The sequence below is a fragment of the Echeneis naucrates genome, chromosome 11 (assembly GCF_900963305.1).
Source record: "Echeneis naucrates chromosome 11, fEcheNa1.1, whole genome shotgun sequence".
Classification (NCBI taxonomy): Eukaryota; Metazoa; Chordata; class Actinopteri; order Carangiformes; family Echeneidae; genus Echeneis; species Echeneis naucrates.
In genome coordinates, this window is record NC_042521.1 from 17,364,753 (window position 1) to 17,391,391 (window position 26,639).

Sequence of the window (26,639 nt, forward strand, 5' to 3'; positions counted from 1 at the left end):
GAAACACAAAGACAGACAAACATAGATACAGCATATTCAGTCTGTCTTTCAAAGAAATTAAGCTTTTTGATTTGTCAGCTTAACCATGGAAAACATTGCATCCCGATTTCCATTTTATCTTATGCCAAACAAATTACCACTGCTTCCAACACAAGTGTAAGCGGCAACACTTCCCAAGCACCAGAGCAAGAAAAGAGGCCCTTGCAGTGGGCGTTTAGAACAGAAAAGGCAAAATCCTTCAAGAAATGAGTGGGTATGGTGTCACTTTTGTGTTGTCAGCAATAGATGGCAACAACAAAAAAAAAAAAAAAAAAAAAAAAAAAAAAAAAAATCTAAATATTTGACAAAAAATGTCATGTCTTACTCCCCATGCAAGATGAAGATTGATGCTGCTTGCTAATGAGAGGGAGGCGGAACTTTTTTGTTTAACCTTACAAAAAACAAGCATTTTTTCCAAACTTGGACTGATGCGTGAATCATCTGGAATAATTTCACCGCAGTATTGTGAGCCACGGTTCTTGGCATGATTTACTGGTGGTACTGTAGATGGCTCTGTTAGTGGCACAAGGGCCCTTGGAAAATTTTTCCTAATGGAACCTTCACAGAGCAAGTAAAAGGGAAGAGGTGGCCACACAATACACTGAGCTTGGATGTCCTGCTTTAACCAATGCCACCCACATGCACTCAGCCAGGCTCTAGTCTCATCTGCCCACTGCACATTTTCTTTTCTTCAGCAAACAATAGCAGGAACAAATAAGGCAATACCACATTCAGAGACCACAACAATTCATGTTAAATCAGACACCAAAAACAGATGGAAGATTGTTGATAGTGTTACAGAGTCACTTTCAAGTGACCATGACCATGTGTGTTAGGAGTGAGCAGCAGAGATCACAGTCTGACCTGATCCTGACAGGAAAATAAGTGACTCTCCTTTGGATAGGCTCGGTCCAGCTAATGCAAACCTGCCAAGATCGGATCTGGCAGGAGCCTACTGCTGGAGAGGCTCGCTGAGATTCTCACTCAAGCTGAACTGTGGGTGAGATCAAAATATCTCAAAGTAGATGAAAGGATCAGCTGTGTTATAGTGGATCCGATTCCTGTGCAATGTCGCCTTACAAAAGAATTTGGGTGAGTCATGTGGCCCGGCGCTTTGAGCTTATGGGCTCTTGTAGGATTCGGCGGAGCCGCTATGATCAAATCTCCCCTCAAAGCCTGCATGTGCTCAAATGTATAGATAAAACACTACATGCTGTGGGCGTAATTTCTAAATGACAGTTCAGTCTGGTTGACAGAAAGCTCACACAGCCTATGACGAGCATCTGGACCTCTCCAACACAGGGTCAGTCACAACAATGACACATAATTACTCTGTTTTCTTGAGGAGAGGATCAGAAAAGTGAGGGATGAATGTGTAGGAGGGAAGACCCGACTGCAGGTGACTTACGTCTATGTAGTTGGCATTGACATAGTCGGAACTGGGGTCCGCAAGCAGGGAGTGGAGTTTGACACGATGGCGATCATCTGAAATGCAATTTCAGTCAATCAGATAAGATATTTTGCTTTCATAAATAAAAGAGAGCAGATCACAAATAACTCACTAATATGAATGAGGTTCAGCGGTGAGAGTGAATGAAAATTACTATTAAAAAGTTAGTTGAGCCTTATTTTTCCATTTCATCATTTCTAATATCTCATGTAACCTTGGAGTCACTATCAGAGGGAGGAAAGAATCTGCATCACAATAATAATATGTTTGTTTGTTAATCCTTTCATGTGACCTCAGGAGATTTTTTTTTTTTTTTTTGCTCACACACTTGAAGTCACAGAGTCCAAACTGGTGCAGGTAGGCTCAATTTAGATGGAACTGAGGGGTTAACTTTTACAGTTAATAACAACCAAAACTTTAAAGCTGTAGTCTCGTATTAGTGTCAATAATCAAGTGATTTCAGGAGCAGTTTTTTTTTTATCCTCAACCTTTGAGTAATCATGGCTTTTTATTGGAAACATTCAAAAAGATAAATCAATTTTCCCAACCAGAGGAAGATCAAGAGGCGTCTACTAGTCAGATGGTTATTGAAAACTTACATGGATTCAGGGCAAGTCAAGTCCCAAGTGCGCTCACAAAGATACTTATGAAGGTTAATGTTGCTGCCATTGTGTTGCTCAAGTTAAATGCCTTTAAATGCCCAAAACATCCTTTCGGCTGTATCCGTGACGACCATTTAAAAGCTGTCGTTAACACATATTTGAAAACCACCACGAAACCTTGGGCTTAACAATGCTTTAACGATGCTTATGTATATATATTTAATATATATTGTTTTGTTTTTTGCTTTGTCTAGAATTAACTATTCAAGCACAAGTAAGAATAATTATTTGGGGGCTTTGTCTCATTCACAGGATACAGGCTGTAGTGTCATTATATGGTAATGTACTTCAGTGTGCCAGAATAAAAAGCTATTAATGTTTCTGCTGTCGCTTACAACAAAAGCTAATGACTGCCTCGGCATTTCTTCCTCCTAATTTGCTGTTTAACCCAGTATATGTGAAACACTTACGGCTAAGCAAACTATCATGCCGTCCTTTGGTCTTGTCTTTCTTTTTTGTGATGTCCCAGCCATCGAAGAAACTCTGCAAAGTAAAGGCAGAAAAGTTAGAATAAGGAAAACACACAACCAAAACAAAACAGAAACAAGTCTTTGATGCATGTTGGAACTCACAATAGAAGTTACTTTGTTACCCCGAGGTTGTCTAAACGCTATTATAGTATCTTGCCAAGTCATCAGCAGACATCTGCCACAGCATGGAGGGGAGAGACTGAGGCTGCGGGACTGAGGGATGGCCTTAGCCTTGAGACTCGCTGCTTGAAAAAGTCATTGCTCTATAATACCTCAGTGCTACCCTGCTAAATTTGTGACAGCTGTTTATGGCACTCCACCTACTAAATCTGCTGGTGCTGTGAGATGAGCCATTGACTCTAAATCAATACTATAAAGGAAGTGAGTGCACGAGGAGAAAAACAACATAAATAGTGAAGACAGCGCAGACCTGGCTTGAGTTGTGTTACGTTCTGTTGCACTTTCAGTTGCAGTTTGGTCTAACTGCTGCATATTGAGGCAGCATCCCTGCTCTCATACTCAAGACACTCTGTCGTCTCATCTGTGGCCAACCCTTCACTCCTTTGCTAGCGAGAGCCACACGAGACCCGCAGCTGAGCCGGGGATATTAAGCTGATTGCGGTGGTGATGATTGGGGAAAATACATCTGCCACTGGCCCCCATGCAGTAGTATCTGATCTAATCCTGCTTAACACGCCTGCCTTTGTCCAGCACTCTGTTCATCAACATCCTGCTCACCTTTGTGCGGCTTGATAGATTCATTTCTCTCTTATCAGCTGATTTCAAGATTCTTAACTTTCAAGCCGCTGAAAGCTAATTTCAATATATTTTAAATTAAATTGTCATGAATAAGTATAAACCAAACAAAGTTAAAGTATTTTTTTTTAGTTTAGTCAACAAAATTTGGGATGTTTGTGAATGTGACTTATTAGTTAGTGTCATGTGAGTTAGCCATAACATTATGACCATCAACACGACCTACAGCTAACAATAGGAGTGACCATCACAGTGGACAGAAAGGGAGACACACTATCACATACGGCCTAATGGAGGCATTCACTGCTTCACCTGCCGAATATTGTTTAGGTTCCCCTTTTACAACAAAAAGAGCCCCGAACCATGTCAGCCTGGACTCCTATAGACCCCTGAAAGCAAGCTGTGGCATCTGGACCAGCAGCAGATCCTTTAAGTCCCGGTGGTTCTGGAGCAGAGCCTCTGTGGATCAGGCTTGTTGGTCCAGCTCATCTGCCGGATGCTGGATTGGACTGAGATATGATGATTTGGAGCTAAGTCAGCTTCTTGAATTGGTTTTTGCTGGTTTTGCAAAACCATTTCTGATGCATTTTTGCAGTGTGTCAGGGAGCATTATCCTGCTCAAAGCGGGAACTGTTTCCATGGGCCTTGACTCTGTCTCATTTCCAGCAGATTTCCCTCCTTTAGCCACTTGCATCTTGAGCCCTGCAGACTAGGAGCATCTCACAGAGCTTTTAGAGATGATCTGACGCTGTCATCTACTCATCACTCGCAGTTCTTGTCAAAGTGTCTCACATTCTTAAATTTGACATATTTACTGCTTGAACACATCAACTTCAATCAATCAATATTCATAATGTTATGGCTAATCAGATTAAATGGACCATGGGTGCACACACACTTCAATTTGTGGACATGTTCCAAACTGGAAGACAGAAGAGGAGCACCTTTGTGGGTTGTGTTTGGCTGAAAAGCAGTGACAAACAAAATGGAATGTGCAACTACTTAACAAGAACAGGATGCAGAACATGGAACACACACATCAATACAGTGACCAAAACAAGTGCACCAGTTTGCCTTTCCAGTGCACAGACAGCGGGAGGTCAGTCTATGTATGGATGAAAAAAAAAAAAAAAAACTAAAAAAAAAAACATCTTTATCATGCTAACCCAAGACTCTTGCTGCCAGTACAGATTCAGTCAGCATGAACAGAGTTTTATTTGACCAACTGAGTTCGTCCCACTCTGAACTAGCAATAAGATGTCTGAAAAAAGTAGATATATTCGTTTAAAAGAGCGGAAAAGTCTGCTTGTTCTGGATACAATCAATCATAGTAAAAGTTTTAGAAGACCAGTGAAACATATAAAGCATATGCACCATTCAGGGAGGACCCATGATGTATAAATTCTTACACAATATCACATATACACTACCAGTCAAAAGTTGGGACATACTTTCCTATTGATTTGAATGAGAAAGCGTGTCCATAACTAGCAAGAAGTTGTCCTGTTTGTTAAGCAAATAGAGCATGAACATTTTCTTTTTTTTGGTTTCCACCAACTCCAGAGAGAAACATCTGGCCCTTCAGCTTGGAGGCTCCACTGTGTTCACCAACTCATCGATAACATCTGTTTGGTTCTGAACAGATACTCCCTGGGGTTTCATCAGAGAAAAACAAAAAGCCTCTAGAGTTGATAGGAACTGCAGCTAGGCGATAGTTTTCTGTGTGTGTCACAGTACAAGTCACACCTTTCACCTTGAACACAGTCATTTGATTGTTAGTCAATTCTAAATATGCAGATCAGTGCAGCTTGAGTGACTATATTTGGTAAATTGACTGCACTTATATTGATCTTTTAAAGTCTTGACCATCAAAGGTGCTTTAGGTTACGAGCAGCATCCTATTTAATCTCACTTTCATACATCAGATATCAATGACACATTGCAGGCAATTCAGATTTCAGTTGCCAAAGGATGCTGACAAGCAGATAGGCGGAGGCAGGAACCAAGCCATCAACTTTCCAATTACTGAACCACCGAAATCCACTAATTTCATTCATTCCAAAAATCTTGTTTTTAAAAATAAACATTGACAGCAAGGGTTACGATTATCTTACTTTTTACTTATTTGAATATCTGTCTTGGCACAATATTGATTAACCAACTATCTATCAGACTTCACACATCTGTATTTTGCAGTGTTCAGCTCCAGGAAAAGGCAAAGCTTCACCTTTGCTGCCCCAGTTATGGAAGGTCACTGTCAATGCCATTTCCTCGTCATATTTCCTTCCAGATGTTGAATCCCATGCACAACACACACTGTGCCCTCCCCGTAGCGGGGACCTGAGTCATTCTGAATACTCCTCCCACACCCCACAATACCATGCGATGTCTGATCAATGGCAGCAGCATGACCCTGTGGGAAATAAGGGTTATGAAGTCTGACAGCAGTGTGCTAGCTGATCCCCTTCATCTTGTTTATTTCTCAAGGCGATAGGGAGCCAGACTGAGGAGTGAAAAAGAGACCCATATATTGATTTTAGAAGGGTGGGGGGATTTGTTCGCCCCTCAGGGGATAGCTTAATGACTCGAAAAAGTACATCTGGCTTTCTGCAGGTGAAGGAGTAAGAAAAAGCCTCATCACCACTGGTTGATATGGAGAATCCTCATATCAAAGTAAAAAGAAGGTAACTTTTGAAAGCATAATTAGTCTACACAACACCAGGAAGTTCAGGATATCTGCATTATCTCTGTAATGCAGATTAGGTAAAACAGCATTTTACAGCTGGCTCATTAATGCTTAATATCTCATTTAAACCTTTTCAAAGTCAAGAGAAGCTGTCGTCAGTAATACACGGAGTGACTGAGTCGACTATCAGCACCGAGAAAACCTCAGGTATCATCTGCAAAAATTCTTTTCTTCTTTTTTTTCCCCAGCAGGAGAATCTCTGGTAGGGAGACTAGAGTGAGTAAAAGCACACAGGTCTGAAGCCTATCGCTTTCATGCTTCCAGCTCACTCTTGTACATTGCTCTAAAAAGGCTTGTTGACAATCACATGGTGAACAAATATAAACAGGACGCACAAGCACCTGAAGCAAGCGTTAGTGCGTGTCCCACAGCAGACGCATGACGTGACACAGTGTGACTTGACCACTGTAACTTGCCCCATTTCCTTTTCACTGCTGTTTTGAAAATGAATCCAGCAGTGCCAAGATGGTGATATTGGAGATGAGTAGCACCAGGCCTTTAAGTGGACGTGTCGTCATGTTACAATACAGAAATCTAAGAAAACAGACCCTGCAGTCAGCTTCTGTAGAAACAAGGATACAAAACGCTGCCAAACAGTGCAGGGGGAATTAAAAAAAAAAAAAGATTAAAGAAGCTTTGACAGACTGGATGCAGTTTTGAGATAGCAACCAATTATGAGCCAGCCTTTGTAGTCACTGCATGGCCTTTTCAAAAAGTGGAGGAAGAACCTGATACCAAAGCCTTGTGTTTTCTGCACGATTTAATGTCATGCTGAAATAGCCAGTAGCAGAGCATTATTGTACCTTTAATTGGAATTACTAGAGGTGCAGTTGTTAGCAGTATCATCTAACAGTAAGAAGGTGATACGGTTCAAATCTGGGGCCTCTCTGTGTGGAGAAAGCACTTGTAGTTCGGTGGCTACACGTGCTCCAGCCAGCTACCTCCCACAGTCCAAAGATATGCAGGTTAGGTTGATAATTAACTCTTGTATGAGCCTGTATGTGTGTGTGCTTGAGAGAGAGAGAGAGAGAGAGAGAGAGATAGAAACAGAGCGTAAATTGGTTGGTTTGGTCGATATGTCAGTCCTGAGATGCACCACACAAGTTGGCACGATGAACCCTAACCCTAACCCTAACCCCCCCCCACCATGACCCTGAATGGATAAATGGGACAGATAATGCATATTAAATGATGGAAATGATTGGCTCATCCTTCTCCTTTCTTACCTCATACTCCTGTTTGAAACCATATCCCTCTGCCGTCTTCATCTGGTTGATGTGCTGAAGGAGGTCGGCGACCCTCACAGCAGGGTGGAGCTGGCCCGTGTGATACGGTGAGCTCTTCCTCCGACAGTGGCGGTGTGGTGAGCCTCCAAGTAAGCTGCTGGATTCGTTGACCGAGCTGCGCTGATCGTCTGAGAACATGAATATATACAGCAATAGTCGCACTGGTGACAATATGTACTCCAAGACACAGACATTCTTCTTGGTTATTAATGTAAACTCGGCTGTAAAGTCCAGGAGGCAGCTGAAGGAATAAATAGTCTGCATTCCTGCAGAGAGTCGAGACACACGAGTGACTGACACTGCAGAATATTAAAACAGACAAGAGACTCAAAGAAGATTTCTCTGTTGAGTGCACCTTATGGTCTAGCAGAACAGATTGAATACATGCTTGGAAATAAACATGGCTGAAGGTCAGGAGGGAGGGAGTTTCATCTCAATAGACACTTTCTCAAGAGTACCCATATGCTCCTTGCTGTCTTACTTCGAGCGTTGCAGCCGTGGGCATCCATGAAGGAATGGGCCATCCGCTCATCCTGCTGGAGAGTGCTCTGCTCTGTCATGCTGCAGTCTAAAGAGCTCAGTTTCCGACTCTTTTCCTGCCTGTAGGACATGGCTGCCTTGTTGATTGCCACCTTCTTCCTACTGTAGAGATGCAGACACAGAGAGGCAGGATAGATAGATAGGGAGAAGGGTGGGGGTTGGGGGTTGGGGGGGCGGTGGTCAGGGAGTAATAATAGAGAGCACAGCAGAAAAGGGGCAGAATGAGAGAAAGACAGGCTAAGAGATAAAGTAGAAAGGAAAGTAAGGACGGGTGAGGAGATGAGAAATTGGACTGAGGGGAAATAAAAGGGCTACAAGATTGAAACTGGACGAGGGGGAAAGTGAGATTTGGTGATAGAAAGAGAGTGCGTGTGTGTGTGGGGGGGGGGGTGGCGTTGGGGCAGTGGTGATAGTGGAAGCGCAAACGGAGAAGGAGGAAGGAGGAAGGGGAGGTCTATACTGGAGGATGGACTGGAGATAGCAATGCTTATTTCCACGTTAGTTATCCTGGGAGTACGAAGGGCAAGCAAGGGGAAAGATGGCATCAGGGTGTCAAGAGTGGACAATGGAAAGAGGAGTAACTTACGGGTAGTAAGGGTAAGAATAGATGTCCCTTCTGATTAGCATGAAGGAGGAGGAAAGGAGAGAGACAGAGAGTGAGGAGAAAAAAAGAGAGGTGACTATGGTTTATTAAGATGGGCATCAGAAAAAAAATGAAGATGCTCGGTGCGCCTGGATGTTCTTAGCAAGCTGTCATGAAGCAGGGCACAGCATAAAAAATGAAGACAGGGCTTGTCACAGACCAAAACTCATGTTTCTGGCCATTATCTTGTCGTCAAATATTTTGCTGTTACGTTGCGTAGAGATGAATTCTGCTGACTTTATATGTTAAGCCAGGTATTTGTTAGCACAACTACAAATGATGTAAATTAAGGTTTTTTGAGGTTATTCTTGGGGTGTGAGAAGATAGAAAGAAGTGAGCTTAACCGACGCCTGCTGCTTGCTGCTCATGCCACCCCTAGTACTTCAAGGCTCCATTAGTGATTACGAAGATAACACAGCTGAATCTTTGACCGAATTGGGGAACATTGTTGCAAGGTTTTAAAAAAAGAAATGGGGGTTATATTTCTGGACTGAACTCTTTTTTATTTTTCAACAGGAGGTAGCCTCCTTATTTTGGTCTATTTTCAATTTTTGGAACCTCTTGTATAATGGTATAGGGTATTCAGCTGTCTCAGTAACTTTTACTTTCGATGTCCTATATTGTATAAAGTGAGATTTAGTGACGTCCCAACAAAGCAGCCCGTGCCCTCAGCCACGCCCCCAAGCCCTACACCCCACCTGACTTGGACCCATGTCACTTTTTGTTTCTAATTTCATTTGATCAATCAGATCAATTAACCAATCAAAACAGAGATTCAGATGCTCTCCTCTGATTGGCTCACTGGCTCACATGTTCTTACAAGAGCTCCAGAGAGAAGCCTAAAAGTGGAGCTATGCAAAGTAGGGGACCTGAGTTCACCAGTATAATGGCATTTAACTATACTTTTTATATAATTTTATTTTGATATTAAATACTCATTTTTAGCATCATGCGACTAATCTGTGTTCTGTAGGTTCAACGTGATTTACAGAGTTTGGTTGAAGTAAGGCTCTGAATGTCATCGACATGTCTTTTGAGAATCAGTGAAATGAAAAAAAAAAAGCTTTTATATGAAGAAAGAAAAATTCCCACACCCCAGCTACTTGTGTTTCCTATCAGTTGTTGACACAGTCCACCAAGCTTTATCAATATGGGACGCAGAGTTAGTAGTTGGCATTAAGATATACTGAGGATCTAGCAGCTGAATAGGCAGTAAAATGAACTACCAACTGAGCCTGTAGCAGCACTAATAAACATCTCAGAATTTGAAATTGGCAGAGCTGACTTTACTGTACAGTGTGCAGAAAGCCCTTTCTACATTTTTAATTCTTTCCATTTTCCTGCATTGCGAACACCCGTATGAATACTCAGTTTTGCTTTGGTTTTCCTGCTGATTGCAGAACATTGACATAGAAAACTTTACACGTGCAGAACGTATTTCGTAAGTGAATAAAAACATGTTTGCTCCTGTTACCCCCATGTGGTTGCCGCATTGCTATTGTGCCCGCTAGATTGGTTTGCTGAATCTTATCAGTCGCTGCCTTCTTCCAGACACCCCATTCATTCTCCCTCTCTTTTCTTTGAGAAATTCCTCGAGTTCCACCCTCCAAAAAAAAAAAAAAAAAAAAGCAAAAACAACCTTCCTAACCAATTACTAACCCATCCACTGGCACCTCACAGCTGCTCGCCTCATGTAATTGGGTGGGCAATGGAATAACATGCCCCTTGATAAAATATTTCACACTCAGATGAGTGTTCCACCTTCGCCCGGTGAGGGGAGGAAGAATACACTGCAGGTGCGATCGACGACGGAGGTAATTTGCAGGTGGAAACCAGCCAGAGATTCCAGTGAGAGCGGGCCGCATTTGAATGTGCTCAGCCAACACACAGACCTTGAAATTAAAAGATGAGATGAAACACAAAAGCTTGGCTGAGGTAGCGGTAGAAGACTTTAGGATTAATGCTCTACCATTCCACTAACTCTGGTTGTAATTCACTCTCATTGCCAAATGCTTTCCTCAATAGACCCTAGCTGCCAAGTGGGATAGAGATAAATTTACTCCTCCAGATGGGCTACACAGGAGCAGTAAAACTACAAAGGTTTGACTGTGAAAAGGTCTGACCCGTCTCACCTCGACTGCCCAGCAGGCGCAAACATTTTCACAACCACTCACCCTTTCTTGACGATGATGACGATGGCCCCAAGGAGCAGGATGAGGACCACTAGACCTCCAGCGCAGGCACCAAGGATCAGACCCATGTCCTCAGCATGCTGGGAGACTTCCAGAGCCCGCTTTGAGTCCTTACAGGCAGCTGTAATCCAAGAGGTCAAAAGGAAGAGGAGACACAGACAACCACTGACTGATTAATCAGTTCAAAATGACAAAAACGAGATGCCACTTGTCGTGGTTTAATGACATGTAGTATATTATTGTCACATTCATTTTAGCATATTTGCCATAAACAAACAAAACCACTGCTGGAAAGCTCAGCAGAATTCTCCGTGTTGATACTGAAAGTCTGCTTCAGTGTCAAGCTCTTCGACAGGAAGGCTGTTGATTTTTTTTTTTTTTTTTACCAATTACTGTGAAAATAGAGCAAGAGAATTCTGTTCCTTTTAACAAAATTGGAGCCTCATCACAGAGTTCGCCCAAACTGCAAAAAAATTTAAATTATTTCAGTGGAGCTAAAGATTTCTAACTGATGCTGGAGAAAGGAAGTGAGTTTCGAATCTTGGCTGTGCTTTTATTACTGTGTAGGCGGAGCATTGGGTACGGGGTTCTCCTCAGTGAGCCTGTTAAAGCTGAATCTAAGAAGTTTAGTTTTAGCTTTAGTAGTTTCATAAAGTAGTTATTTTCTAAACACAAACTTTGAACCACATTTTGGGCTGTTGTGATCCTCATAAGAAACCTGCACTGATCTTTTTGAGATCCATAAGATGACATCTGCACAGCCAGCTTTAACAACAGAGGAGCGAAAATAACAAGCAACTTTAAAGTTTTCAGTTTTTTTTTTTCCATGTGAAAATGATGATTAAACAGTTCTGTCTGACTCTGACTGCACAATGTGAAATAAACTGAGCGCACACACTGATGAATCATCACGACCAGGGGGGATGTCAAATGATTACTCTTTTATCACTTCTGAACTGCTATGCATTGCATTCATATTTAAAATTTCTGCGGACAATATGTAAGTGCGTACATTTAACACTTTTCCAACATATCAGCGTGTTGGTGTTTGGCATCAAGTGACCTGCTAACAATAATGTCTGTGTTTTTTTGTTTTTTTGGTCTTGCCCATTTATTTGTGACGAGAAATGTCAAGAGACAGGACATGAGACGGAGAAAAGGGTAACATTAGCTAACATAATCCTTTCGTTTTTTCCATTTTTCACACAAAACAAAGAAGCAACAAAGTTCTTTGGCAACATGGCCTCGTTTTCAGCTATTGCACACTTTTAATCTATAATGTTTGACAGGAAGCTGCCTTTTTATCAATCAATCAGCTTTCGATATTCTGACCCACCATCTAGTCCATTCGAAAAAGTCCCGAATTTACAAGCAGACATTGATTAAGCGTGTGGGCAATTATTAATATTCCACCTTCTGGTTGAGTTTTATCCCCATCATATAGCTCAGTCTCAAGTCGAATTTCTAATCAGTTGTAAATGCAAACACGCTCGTGTCTTTAGATTCAGATGGAAGCTCTACAGTACATTAACCATGGCAGGGTTATTGTAGCACACCGACAGGATAAGCATCCTCAATCCGCTGTGCGTATACCTACCAGACCGATTCAAAAAAGATGGGGAAGGGAACAAAAATGCTGGAGGTCACTACAGATCCAATCAGCGCTAACAAAGTATTTTGAGAGAAAGTAGTCAGCAGGCTATTTTATTGCCATGCAAATGCTGCATTGTACTAAATCACCAGGAGTGACAAAATAACACGAGCTGGTGATCAGAAAAGGCTTCAACATCCTTTCAGTGCACCATTATCAGTGACTTGAGCCTTTACAAAGGAAATTTAAACATGTTTGGCTTGAGAGACACATCACTATGGTTATCTTACCCAACTGATGCATCCTGGCATGTGTCATAAAATCTTCCTGTTGGCTCCCTCATGTCCTTAATAAAGGTACAAAAACTGCTATTAAGTATGAATAAATAGAAAGAATATTACTACACTGCTGGGAGCAAGCTCTTCGTTAATAAACCATTCCGCTGATGAGACAACAAATACAGCAGGGAGTTAAACGAAATATAGAGGGATAAAATCATTCAAGGGTGTCATGCCTGTGTCTCTGCAGCATAACTGAATTGGACAACATGTCTATATTTTAACAAAGCAGAGATGCTTCACGGGGTAGTTGCTGCCTTTCATCATCTGTGACTGAAAAGAGGAAGAAAAAGGCTTTTACTCTGACACTGGATGCAGAGTTTGGCTTGATAAGCTTTGGACTGGTGGTGACTATAGCTCGAGACAGACAAAGCAGCTTGACAGATGTGCTGTAATCACACAAATCATAGTAGGTGAGTCATTCTGTTTCCAGGGCCATGTTTAGAAATTGGCTCTCACAGTACGTCTCATTGCACAAAAAAAAAACAAAACAAAACAAAGCAAAAAATATCCAGCAGTGGGCATGTAGGGCAACCCACAGGCATAGGGGAGAATAGGGGCACTCAAGAAATGCTCCATATTTCATCACAATTCATAATTACCCCGTGTTGGTTTGCAATTCATCAGTTCAACAGAGATTATTTTTGTCTCACAATAAAGAATGCATGTGTGTACACAGGCTGTAAATCAAAGAAGAGTCTCTCCAGCACAAACAATTTCAGTCTGTCTCTCAATTTGTGTTCTGGGAAGGATCACATTACCTATATTACAATATATTGGTTCACTCTTGTGTAGTGTGTGAACCTAGAGCACTTAATTCACCACCACAACAGGAGTTGTGTCATATTTACCATTCTCCCACACTGAGTCAGTGTCAGCACTTGATTACTGTTCAGGTACTGTCGATAAAACTCACCGTGTTTCCGAGTTACAGTGTGCTCATCAAAATTTTACAGCTGGCTGCCAATAAAATAGACTCATCCATACATTTCTGAAGAGTGGGTTTTTCAGCTGTCACTATCTCAACAGTACCTGAACCTGCCGTAAAACCCAATTAGTCCAACAAGGCACGATCAGTTTTAAGACACTGTCAGAAAAGCTTCACAGTCAGTCAAAAACATCACACTATTTTAGTCACAAGCTCACAGCTAAAATATTGTTTTGAAATATCTATAAGAACCCAATTTGGGCACATCCTAAAAAATGGACAGTTTGTTAGCATGAAACATTGCATTGAGGTTTTTCCAGCGCAAATATACTTTTTTTTTATAATAGACTGACTGCTTCTCCTACTACGTTTTTTTCAGTCAGTTAATATTGATGTCACTCTGCTCTCTGAAATTATACGTTGAATTACTGGGCAACACCCAAATGTTATTCCATGCCTGGCTCTATATACAGGCAGTATTTCATGTCTGATATCAGAAACGCATTACCTTGTGCAATTCATTCCAGGCCTTTTTCTTGTGGCCCTCAACAGAGCAGCCTTGGAAATTGAATTACTTCCTTTACCAGCTCCTTTGAACTGTAATGACTTTATTTATCTGGATATACACATCAAACTGTCTGTCGCCTGCATAATAAGATAACTAAATTCACTTCTGACAAAAAGATTTTGCTTGCACTCCCTTATAATGCACTTCTCTGGATGTATCTCAGCCACAAGAATATACCTCATCAGTTTCCCCTTGTGTATGGGACTAATACCCTCTCTCTATATATATATACCAGTTCCAAGGTATGATATATTGTTTTCAATGCTTTGCTGCTCACAGGATTTGATGAACAGCTTTTCTTTATCAGCCTCATAATATAAAGGTCGGACAATTGCTTGGGTACCATTGGATATATACATAACAAGGGCTTGGGCTTTGCCCTTCAGAAGACACTTTTAGTATAGCTATCTATTTACACTGAAATCAGGGCAATTGAGTTGAGCTTGTATGTGACTGGAAGCGACAGTATATCAGTGGATTAATTCAAGACTCATGTTTGGATTGAAACAGATGTTACCATCAGCTTAATGTTCTTTTTAAATTATTTTATGCTTACTTTGGTTTTCTTGTGATTTGAGCGCTGTATTTCTTCATTAAACAAGTTAGCATAGGGGGCGGGAGGTGATATTTGTTAAGTTTTATCATTTCTTAATTTGACCATGCACGCATATGCTGATCAGGCATAACATTATAGTCACCTGCCTAATATTGCTGCCAAAGCAGCCCTGACCTGTTGAGGCATGGACTCCACTAGACACCTGAAGCTGTGCTGTGGTATCTGGTACAAAGATATTAGCAGCAGATCCTTTAAGTCCTGTAAGTTGCAAGGTGGGGCCTCCATGGATCGGACTTGTTTGTCCAGCACATACCACAGATGCTGGATTGGACTGATATCTGGGGAATTTAGAAGTCAATCCCTAGAAGTAGTTACGCTCCTCAAACCATTCCTGGACCATTTATACTTTTTGGCATTGGACATTATCCTACTGAAAGAGGCAATGGCCATTAGGGAATAGCATTTCCATGAAAGAGTGTACATGGTCTGCAACAATGATTAGGTAGGTGGTACGTGCACATACACACAGATGGCAGGAACCAAAGTTTCCCAGCAGAACCTTGCCCAAAGCATCACACTGCCCCTGCCGGCTGGCCTTCCTCCCGTAGTGCATCATGTTCTCCAGGTAAGCGAGACGCATGCACCCAGCCATCCGTGTGATGTAAACGAAAAATGTGTTCCATCAGACAAGGCCACCTTCTTCCATTGCTCTGCGGTCCAGTTCTAATGCTCACGTGCTCACGTGCCGATTGTTGGTGTTTTGGGCGGGGCACAGGGGGTCAGCATGGGCACCCGGACTGCTATGCAGCCCCATACACAACAAAATGTGATGCACTGCGTGTCCTGACACCTTTTTAGAGCCATCATTCATGTCTTCAGCAACATGAACAACAGTGGCTAGTCTATTGGATGGGACCACATGGACCAGCCTTCCTTCCCTGTAACCGGTTAACAACTGTTCTTTCCAGTTGTCTAGCCATCACAACTCGCTCAAATCATTACGCTTGCCCATTTTTCCTGCTTCTAACATCAACTTTCAGGACAAAATGTTAACTTGCTCCCTATAATCCCACCCACTGACAGGCGGCATGATGAAAAAATAATCAGGTTTAATCACTTCACCTGGCAGTGGTCAGAATGTGATGCCTGATCAGTGTATATTGGCTGTTAAAATCAACTGCTCATTTGTATTGAGCATTTTTTTTTTTATTTGTTTTATATAACAAAGTGAAGGTAAAAATGTAAGTAATTAAGCAACAAAAAATACGTTCTGGTTATGATTAACATTAATAACCAGCATTTACAGAAAGACTTCTGCTCTTTGAGCCACGAGAATCGTTTCATATTTCATTGACAGTACTGTGAAAATAGGACCAACTGGTCTCAATTAGTGCACAAAAAAACAACATTTCTACTCCGGAAATTCAGCTCTGAGTGGAAATTAATAGCAACCTGGAAAAGAAACTGTATTTCATCAACAGCAGCTCGATATAAATAGAGAAAGAAAATCTCCAGTTGAACCTGCTGCAATTAATTGGATGAAAAGGTGAATATGACACACAACAGCTATGTTGTTGGGCTGATTAAATTAGCACCACAAAAATGTAAAATATATCAAATTCAGCAAGATGACAGGTAAACATGAAAGAAGTGTTGATTTTTCTAGTTACAGCACCAAAATGAAACTGGAGTTATCTGACATAAGTGTATTTTTTCACTTTTTAGCATTTCAAACCACCTCATGTAACATAAGACATTTAAACAACATCTCAGTTGATGGAAATAAAGTATAAATAAACAATTTGTGAATTTGTGCACCGATATGGCTACATTTATCTGTCACACAGATTTTAAGCAAATTTTTCAAACGCTGCCAACACTATATGCTTCTCTGTCGGCTGAGCTGGCATGAATGAAGCTCTCATCCTTTCTGGGACAAGATAATATAATTCGTAATGAACATGCTCTCATTGTTCTTTAGCGTCAGCGAATGTTGGCCCTATTTCATCAGAGGACAAAAAAGGACAAAGAGAAGCATCCAGGTGGTGTAGAGAAAAAAAAAGAAGAACTACAAAAAAATCCCAAAAAACAAACAAACCACTCGCCCACCACTGTGGTGGTTTGGCCTGGCATTCTGGTGAGCACAGCTGGCACCATCAGTGTGTGGGAAGCCGGTGACAGGAAATGAAAAGCAGCCAAGGATGGTCTTAACGGGACCCCTATGCTGCCTCTGAGGGAGCTGCAGGAACACCAGCAGGGTCCTCTGGGCCTCTACCTGCTAAACATCATATGTGCACAACTACAGTAAAAGATGGCTTCTATAAATACGCCTGCAACCCACCTCCCCTACACCTTCCTCTACTTTCATGACATGCCGCCAGACAATAGTAAGGCAGGATTCTTTGATGTCATCACACTTCAGATAAGAAAGAGTTCAGGGAGAGGAATCCAATTTAACTGCCACCTTTCTCAAGTGCACTACAAACCTCAGGCATAATTCAGTCGGGAGGGAAGGGGGAACAACTCCATTTCAATCTCTGTCTGTCTCCCCCCCCCCTATTGTTTGAACTGAGAGGCTTCTATCTGTGTCTGTCTCTCAAGCAAATACTCCTGGTTGCTTCCTCTCTCAGGGAAAAAAAAAAAAATAATAATAAAAAAAAAAAAAGACAGAAAGAAAAAGGAAATATTGCTGCATTCTGGATTTCAAAGCCATCAAAGCCCCAAAAGGGGTTTGCCAAATGTCAGTGTCAGTGATTTAGGAGAAACAGACTGAGAGCACGGTTGCATGTTTGCTTTCACCTTTCCTCCGGTGTCTCTGGTGAGGAGAGATTGGCATGGGGGCTTCCCTCCCCTGCAGCACCCAAAACAACACTAAGTCCATGTCAAATCCCTTAAGTAGCAGCCGGATCCAGGATAACAGTAGAACTCTCCGACATGCACCCAGCACCATACAAACGGAACCACTTCAACCGCACAAAGTCCTACAGTGGTAATGATTACTTGAAAAAATCTAAATCACTTATTCAACATTATGTGGGAAAGGAAGAGACAATTGGTAGCCTCATTCTCACCTTAGTGCTTTTGCTATCATCATAGCATTTTCATAATTTATGCTTTTGAGAATCTGCTTCTCATTTTCACAGCCTCATTGGAATAGGTGATAACATTTTATTCAGCAGCTTAATTGCTGAGACATTGCATAAGCCAGTTTAACAAAGGGGTCCATGGGGGAACCACATGAGCAGACATGTTAAATGAGTCCCAAATATAGTATCATTATCTTATCTACTTGTTCTAATCATTATGATCCATTAAGCATCTAAGCTATGTCATTGCAAACCTGCATGTGTGCACCTAATGCCATACATCTGCCAAATATAACAGAAAGCAATGGGATTAATATTCAACTAAAAGGGAAGTATTGTATTTGCCACAGAATTCCAGTTATATCGCTGTCACAAGTAACCTGTGATCACACATCTCAACACTGAAGCTGATAAATGCAAATATTAATATTAATCACCTTTCAAAGTTCTACTCCCTGGGTGATTTGTAAGTGATTATTTAAGTGTTGGTTAAAAAGCTTACTAACTTCTGTTAGAAACACTGTGTGCATTTGCAACTGGTGTTAGCAAAACACTACTGCCAGATAACAAAGGAAATGTCACTGATACATCAGTTTCATCACTGTATATTTGAGAGCTGGATACAGGGCTGCTGCAGCCTGGCAGCCAATTTGCCACAGTGGCCACTTGCGGTACGAGAAGAAACTGGACCATGACGATAAAACAGAGGTCCAATAAATCAGGGCACCTCATAATTAAACACATTTAACATTATTAACGTGAACAATATGGTGTTTTTTGTATTATAAAGACATATAAGTGAGATAAGACTACTCCAAGAGTAAATCTGGAGGCAGATCTTTCAGTTATCAGGCTCCTCTTCTATGGAACCAACTTCCAGTATCGGTCTGGGGGGCGGACTCTTTAGTAATTTTCAAGATCAGGTTTAAAACATTTTTTTATGACAGAGCTTATATTTAAAAAGTTAAAGTCCTCTACTCTTTAGCTGTGCTGCTATAGGCCTAGACTGCTGGGGGAAGGACTGAGCATCTCTCTCTTTCTCTCTCCCGCTCTCTCTCCACCCCTCCCCCCCGCATGCACTGATAAGAACCATGCTTCTTAAAAATCACTGTTTCTCCAAGTTCTAAGCATTTGTACTGCATTTACTAACCATGTTCTCCCAAAGCCTCCCTCTCCCTGTCCTCATCCTGCAGGTGGTGACTCATCGCCATCCCATGTTCCTGCAACGCTTGCTGCTCCCATAGCTTCATGAATTCTGTACTACAGCTCATCTCCATGAACTTCACGTAGCAACATGTTCCTGCCTACACCCCCCCCCCGATGCCTGTCTCACCCTCTTTAACATTCACAACCCAACCGGTCGAGGCAGATGGCCGCCCCCCCTGAGCCTGGTTCTCGCCGAGGTTTCTGCCTCTTAAAGGAAGTTTTTCCTTGCCACTGTCGCCAAGTGTTTGCTCATCGGGGGATCTGTTGGGTCTCTTTTTTTTATAAAGAGTTTGGTCTAGACCTGCTCTGTATGTAAAGTGCCTTGATGTAACTTTGTTATGATTTGGTGCTATACAAATAAATCTGATTTGAGATTTGATTTGATAAGCCATCAGGACCATGGGTAGGTATGTTCACCATGGAACTGCAGTGCACACAAGGATTTCAGATTTTACATTCCTTGGGGAGCAAACCCTTTAACTTTCTGGGTGGGGCTTAGCTGTTTGATCACATAGTAAAAGCCAAAGATTCATCTCATGTATTTTGTTATCATTGTTTTAGTAGGAAAGCTCATGGTAGCTTGTTTTCATCAGTACTAATGCCATGATATTGTTTTCCTCCATATATTTTTTTTTTTATTTCGAATATGCATACTTCAATAATGTGTATGCCAAGCTGATGACATTTCATGGCCTCGTAAATTTAAATAAAAAAGAAAAATGAATTATGCTATTGGTTTAGTTTTTTTGTTTGTTTGTTTGGTTTTTTAATGTTCCATTTCTGGTTTATCATATTCAATTAATAGCATGGCATTGTGTTATCTAAGGTCACATTCCAGGACCAGATTTATATTAATGAGAATTCTTACAAATGTCAGTATAATTTCAACTGTGGTTTAATTCCTTGTGAGTTTGGAAGAACTGGCTTCACTGACTTGAACTTTTACTTCACCCAATATCTGAAGTCATAAAGCTGAAGCTCCTTCTGCACTAAAAAAAGACACCAGCTCTCTGTGCGCTGTAAAGCTATTCAGCAGTGCAATAAAGTACCTTACGAAGTTAAAGTGCAAAGGAAGACCTTAAGTTAGCCTTTATGGTTGCCATGTTTAATGACTTTGAATTTGTAATTCTTTTAATATTACCTCGCTAATGTGAAAAGTATCTTTGTAACATGTTCATGACTGAAAAAAATAAAAAAAGGAAGTGTTACCTTTGCGAGCAATCCGAATGCAGTTGATTCTTGTCTCCTGTGAATAAAAGAGAAAAGCTGAGTAAATTCATTTGGCTTGGCTCTAAACAACCACAGTGTAACTTAATTATGAGTCAGTCTGCTGAAATTCACAATCTTGTCTCAAACTTGCAACGCAGGTGGCCAATGCCAAAGTCACACAGACCTTTGCTATGTGGAGGAAATAATTGAAATTTCCACACGGAAGACATCTCCTTGGGATATCAGAGACCTTTACCCCCCTGTACCGTCTGTGGTCCCTCATCTGGGCCCTCTAATCAGCTCCATCTCCCACCCTTCCCAAAAAAACAGCCTCTATCCCAAAGATAGAAGGGCATAAAACCAATGTACGACTTAAGGAAGTCAAATCAGCCTTTATGAGCAATTATGCTAATCTGTGCTCTGAGATTGGAGTCAAAAACCTTTCACCTAAAACAGTTGCCAAATTACCTTCTTTAATTGGAAATGTATTTCAAGTGGCTTCTCATCCTCTCTCATCTCTTAGAGTGACAGAAAAGTCTTATTTAGTCCCACTCCAGGGTTATTAAAGCAGCAGTGGGTAGCATGTCATGTGTCACCTCGTCCTCGTCAGGGTGCACATTTGGCCATTTATTACAGGAACACTGGTGCTTATCAAAATGGCCACTTAAAGCCAACCTTCTCTAGAAAAGAGATTTAGAGTAAGTTTAATATTCCCCAGTGGATTTCAGAAGCATTTTACCGAATGTTGATTCCAGTCTTAAATCTGCTTATCAAATATGAATCTTTCCTAATCCCTCAGAGAGCCCATTAAAGTTCGGTTTTCAGCGTGTGAGGAAATGTAGTTATATATCACGAACTTCTTAGTTTCAGTTGAGAAATATGATCATACAGTTTTATCTTAAGTACTAATTAATGTTCACAATTTCAAATCTGAATGTAAGGCGAGCGAAAGTAAGGTGCAGAGGAAATGGTAAACATGTTGGCAAACTGGCGCTGGCAATACATCAAGCAGACGAGCGGCAACATCAGTGTTCATTTGGAGTTGTGTTTCTGTCAGCCTAACAAACACAAATCCAATGTTGTCTCTCTTTCAGCTGGTTAAGACTCTTCCAATTCTTGAGGAAAGTCCATGGCTCTTCAGCTGCTAAATGCTCCCTCGTATTCACCAGCTGTTTTCGATATTAGTCAGCTGTTCAACAGGATTTGAACCACATGACTGACATGACATGAATGAGACCTGAGTTAAGTTTCATCACATGAGACTTGTTTGACAAACACTGATGAGTGAGGTTTCATGCAGATGAATGAAATGGACCCGATTTTCCTTTTTACTGAGCATACTTAGAAAGCTTGTTTCTTTCGGCCTTTATTCTGAAAGTTGCAATCAGTGACTAAGGACAGTCAGAGAGAGAGGAAGGGGGTGACCTACAGCAAAGGGCCACAGGATTGATTAATAGCTGGCGTGCTGCAAAGCTTTTTCAAAGCTTCATGACATTTTGATTTTGAACGTGATTGGGTGAGCGGGTGCGCTAAGCCTTCAAACCAACACATTCAAACCACACCATCACGGGGAACGGCTACCAAGCAAGTTTGACATTGAGGTGCGTTGTAACAGTAAAAAATACACTGGCACACAATAAAAGACTTAACAATACCAAAGGCTTAACAATCCTCAACAACCCTGGATCCACTCCATTAGCTAGATCTGCACCAAAATATATTGGACTCCTCCCTAACCCCTCACATCCATCTCCAAGTTTACCTTTTGCTGACAAATAAATAGATGATTGAAAACAGACGTTCCTTGGATGAGGTTGTGATAGTCAGGGGTGATTCTAGGATCAGAGCTTCAGGGGTGCTGAGCACTGAATGAGTCCTACCACCACCACTTAACAGTCCACTCACCCTTTTTTCTTACAAAAATGCCAACTAGCTAACTGTCTCCTTCCTAACAACATTAAAAGTAATATGCGGGTTTGTGAGGCAAAATGGGGACTAGTAATAATTATAAGGTGTTGATAATGAGGGATAATGGATGAAAGTGTGAGCATCCCCAAAAATGGGCTAGCGTCACCCATGGTGACAGTAATACGTGATATTAACAAATGTCGCATTGGGAGCTGCTGTCACAGATCCAGAGTCTGCACAGCCATTTCAAATATCATTAAGATTTGGTATCCTGCAGGTACAGTTTTAAAGGTAAAACTTCACCTTTCATGACCACTGTCCTTTAACTGGGTTATGTGTGGAAACTGAGGCTCATCATCAGAATTTCATACGAACAGACTTGTATATAAACTTGACTTGAAGGTTAAGACCTGGGACATGCCATGCTATGGGCTCCTACCAATGGCATACGATGTACAGCGTTGGCTTTCATGAAAAGACCTCGTGACTTTGACTGCAAATAGTGTTGGTAAAAGTTCTGTTAGACAAACTTAAGCAGCAGGCCATAAAATCAATTGAAGCTTAAAGACACTGAAACTCATTCAGCTGATTGAATCTCCGCTGGCACATTTCACATTAGACACTGACATTTGATCCATTGTCACTATAAAAAAAACTGATTAGTGCAGCTTTAATTTGGAGAGATCCTCAACTGAAAATGAGTCTTTGTGAGGAACTCGCTCTTCAATGGCCTTGGTAAAAACACACAGTCCACTGGTGTGATATAGCAGTACTTGTGAGAAGCAACACAAATTGTAAGTTGTCTTTACCGCCGAATATGCATTCTTCATTAGGAAAGCATGCATTGTCCCTTGACAAAACCCTTCAACCAATGTCTTTATAAAGGTGATATGTAATACGTCCTCTGAGCAGCAATATGTCTTAATGACAGACAGGAGACTGCAGTGAGTCCCTATTGGAGAATGACATGGGCTACAGCTAGCTGATTGGTACTGTATGCTAATTTCAGCAGAAGCAAAAACACGATTGCAACAAAAGTTAACTTTCACAATACTTTCCACAAATGTTGGTAGGATCAAAACAAAGTTTGATGCTGACTGCTTGAACTGGTAAGAAAGCCGTTGTGAATGTTAATGTTCACTATTTCGCAAAAGCAAAACTTACAAACGTCTCCTGTAACTCAAGTCTAGGTAAGAAAACAAGTTTCATTGTGCGTTTTGTCAAGGTACTTTCATGAGGATAGCAGGGATGACAGTAAATGGGTAGAGCTGCTGAAAACAGCTTCAATATTAGCATTTTTAAAAGCACGAAAGCGTTGATTAATGTGGCTGAATAAACAGAAATGAGTTTCCTCTAATAAAAAAGCACAAGGACAGATAAAAGATTCAATAGTAGATTTGCTACTTAAGTGAATTTGGGCCTTTCGCCATCCTGGAGCTTTATCAAGAACAAATCAGAATCCAACACTTCCCAATCAGTTCCCAATTCTGTCGCCAGTGCATCTAAACTAGGAGTGAGAAACTAAGAGGAGCAACCCCAGATGATGAGATGATAAACGCAAAAGTAGGCTAAATGAAATGAAAAATATCAGCCTGCTGTTATGTACACATTTAGTGTAATCGATAGTAGTAATCTAGCAATTTCTAAGGAGCCAAACAAATCCTGCAGACATGATTAAAAAAAATGGAAATTGGTGTGTTTGTTTCCTGCTTGTGTGTTTCACAAGAAACTGGCAGCACCAATCATGCATCTTTCAAGCCCCAGCGAAGGCATTTCTGGCAAAGCAATTACTGTTTCAATTCAATGGCAGCTTGTGGTCCATAGAAAGTCTCATACATCCAATTTTTCCAGCGTAATTGTCAAAATATTTTTTTTTTCCCTCCTCAAACAGCATATCTCTCATGACGCACAACTATCGTTTAGATAATAGATTGGAGATGAAAACGTTTGCACGACAAAAAGAGAAAATCATCAACATGAATTATAATCTTTTGCTTGTTGTATTGGCTGACTTCAATGTCAAAGCAACTTAGCCAGTCAGAGTTTTTCATTTGAAGAGTTTTCGCAAACGGCTTCAAGCATGGGGAAAGTTCGTTGCTGATTTCCGATCAAATGGAAGATATTTTAGTCAGCATGTTGGTCCTGAGCTGGACTTGAGGCTGAGTGCTGTCCTTCCTGAGAAATCCAGAGAGAAACTGGGGCTGCTTCCTCAGAGGAGTCAGGTACTGATATTGAGATGAGAAGCTGAAGGGGGGGAGACACGTGTGCGTACTGATTTGAAGAACACTTCGTTCCACTACATCTGTGCACTCTGGCCAGTACATTTCTGATTCACACTTCAGTTAATTTTCAAATTGCTCAATTGGTTCCTTGCATTGTAGATATTTTTAAGCCAGGCAGTGTGCCAGTGTGATTTTCCTCATATATATATATATATATATATGTGCTTTTAAGAAGAAAAAAAATAAATTGTCTGCCTTTTTTCTTGTTTCAGTGAGAAATTATGTAGCATGTCCAAGACTGAGCAGTAAGAAGCAAACTACCCAGTGCTAAAAATTCTAAATGCATCACCCCGTTTGGGAATAAATAAAGCCTTGTTTATGCACTTTCTCAGAGTGCCTGCAGCATATTGCCTCCTGCCTTCTGACTTACTCTACAAAAATCTGAGTGATTGACAAGGCTGCTTAAACATAAAAGCACCACGTCTGAGCTCCATAGACAAATGATTGTCGGACATCTTAATAGGTCTTACCCCTCTGAAGTTGCTTGTTGCCTGAAAATAAATGAGGTAGTTCTTTGTAGGGTCTAATGGGCTGTTCCAGTAACCGTTGTAGGTGTGGTTGTCGCCCACGGTGAAAGGCGTGGCCTCGGGCAGACTGCTGGGAGCCAGCTCTGCTGTGTAGTAATGCGGGGACCCTCTGGTCTGGGCCTCATTGTGGGAGTTGGGCGTGGGGAAGCAGTCGACGGTGCCAAGCTCCCTCCTCCTCACCTGATGAGACCCGTCTTCCTCTACCACCACCACCTGATAGGCACTGTGGAGGACAGAGTGGAGATTAGTCCACAAGAGTAAACCAAATTTATCACACTGAATTATTGTAATAGTATAGTATTCAATCTATAAGCTTACTTTTTTCTGGGATTGTATCTAATGATATCTGTTAGCAGAGGCTACATCAAGTGTCAACCAATGTGATGTGACCAATTGGTTTGTAAACTGGTGTTTTGAAGTCTCTGCTGTGGAATTTGTCCATCTTGGTATTTTGAAGCCAGTAGAAACCATATTTGGATGCGAAAGGTGCAGCTGAGGAGGAATGAGGATTGGATTTAGACTCTGCTCTGTACTCTATCCTAATGTTGTGGTACAGTCTGTCACTTAAACCGGAGCCCTGCCCCCTAATCCATCCGCTGTTTTTCACTTTCTTCACCCCGTGGGCCCATGACCTGCGGGGATAACCGATGGGGTTGGGTGCAATGCCAGTTGGGTGGCAGTGAAGGCGGGAAGCCTTGTAAACCCAGACCTGGGCAGCAGAGGCTGGCTCTGGGGACATGGAATGTCACCTCGCTGGGGGGGAAGGAGCCAGAGCTTGTGCAGGAGGTGGAGCGCTACCAGTTGGAGCTGGTGGGGCTTACTTCTACGCGCCTACTCCTGGAGAGCAGTTGAACTCTATTCTTCTCTGGAGTTGCTCATGGGGTGAGGTGCCGGGTGGGTGTGGGGATACTCACAAGTCCCCTTATGCACACCACTACGTTGAAGTTTTCCCCGGTGGACGAGAGGGTCGCCTCCCTATGCCTCAGGGTTGTGGGGAGGAAAACTCTGTTTGGAGTATTCGGCCTTCTTGGAGACCCTGAATCGGGTCCTGTATGGGGCTCCAATAGGGGACTTCATAGTCCTATTAGTGGACTTCAACGTGCACGTGGGCAATGATGGAGACTTCTGGAGGGGTGTGATTGGTAGGAACAGCCTTCCTGATCTGAGCCCAAACTGTGCTAGCCATGGACTATCCATAGCACCATAACACCATGTTCAAGGGTTCAAGGATGCTCATAAGTGTACTTGCTACCAGAGAACCCTAGGCCCAAGGTCAATGATCGATTTTGTGATCGTGTCATCTGATGAGTTGGATTAGGTGGCGGGGGAAAACTCAGGACAGACCTGGCAAGCCCAAACGTGTTGTGCGGTTGAACTGGGAATGTCTCGAAGGAGGCCTCTGTCCAACAGACCTTCAACTCCCACCTCCGGCTGAGCTTTTCTAGCATCCCTGTGGAGGTTGGGGACATTGAACCTGAGTGGTCGATGTTCAAAACTTCAATTTGCCGAAGTTGCCGCGGGGAGCTGTGGCCTCAAGGTTTTAGGTGCCTCAAGGCGCATTAACCATCGGACACCGTGGTGGACACCGGTGGTCAGGGAAGACGTCTGACTGAAGAAGGAGGCCTTGCGGGATATGTTAGCCCGGGGGACTCCTGA

General features: G+C 41.9%; 1 protein-coding gene across 4 annotated transcripts in view; it reads right to left on the reverse strand.

Annotated features, from left to right (window-relative positions):
• Positions 1 to 26,639, reverse strand: part of ptprua (protein tyrosine phosphatase receptor type Ua) — a 199,168-nt gene that overhangs the window by 30,311 nt on the left and 142,218 nt on the right. For 3 of the 4 annotated variants that reach the window (XM_029513626.1, XM_029513625.1, XM_029513627.1), the window contains exons 10-16: positions 24,927 to 25,206; positions 20,267 to 20,303; positions 10,767 to 10,905; positions 7,891 to 8,048; positions 7,350 to 7,537; positions 2,562 to 2,634; positions 1,448 to 1,524 (exon numbers count right to left, since the gene is read on the reverse strand). In XM_029513626.1, coding sequence (XP_029369486.1) covers positions 1,448 to 1,524; positions 2,562 to 2,634; positions 7,350 to 7,537; positions 7,891 to 8,048; positions 10,767 to 10,905; positions 20,267 to 20,303; positions 24,927 to 25,206 — 952 coding nt within the window. Of the gene's footprint in view, positions 1 to 1,447; positions 1,525 to 2,561; positions 2,635 to 7,349; positions 7,538 to 7,890; positions 8,052 to 8,535; positions 8,566 to 10,766; positions 10,906 to 20,266; positions 20,304 to 24,926; positions 25,207 to 26,639 lie in introns of all 4 variants that reach the window. The other variant, XM_029513624.1, reaches the window with a different exon arrangement.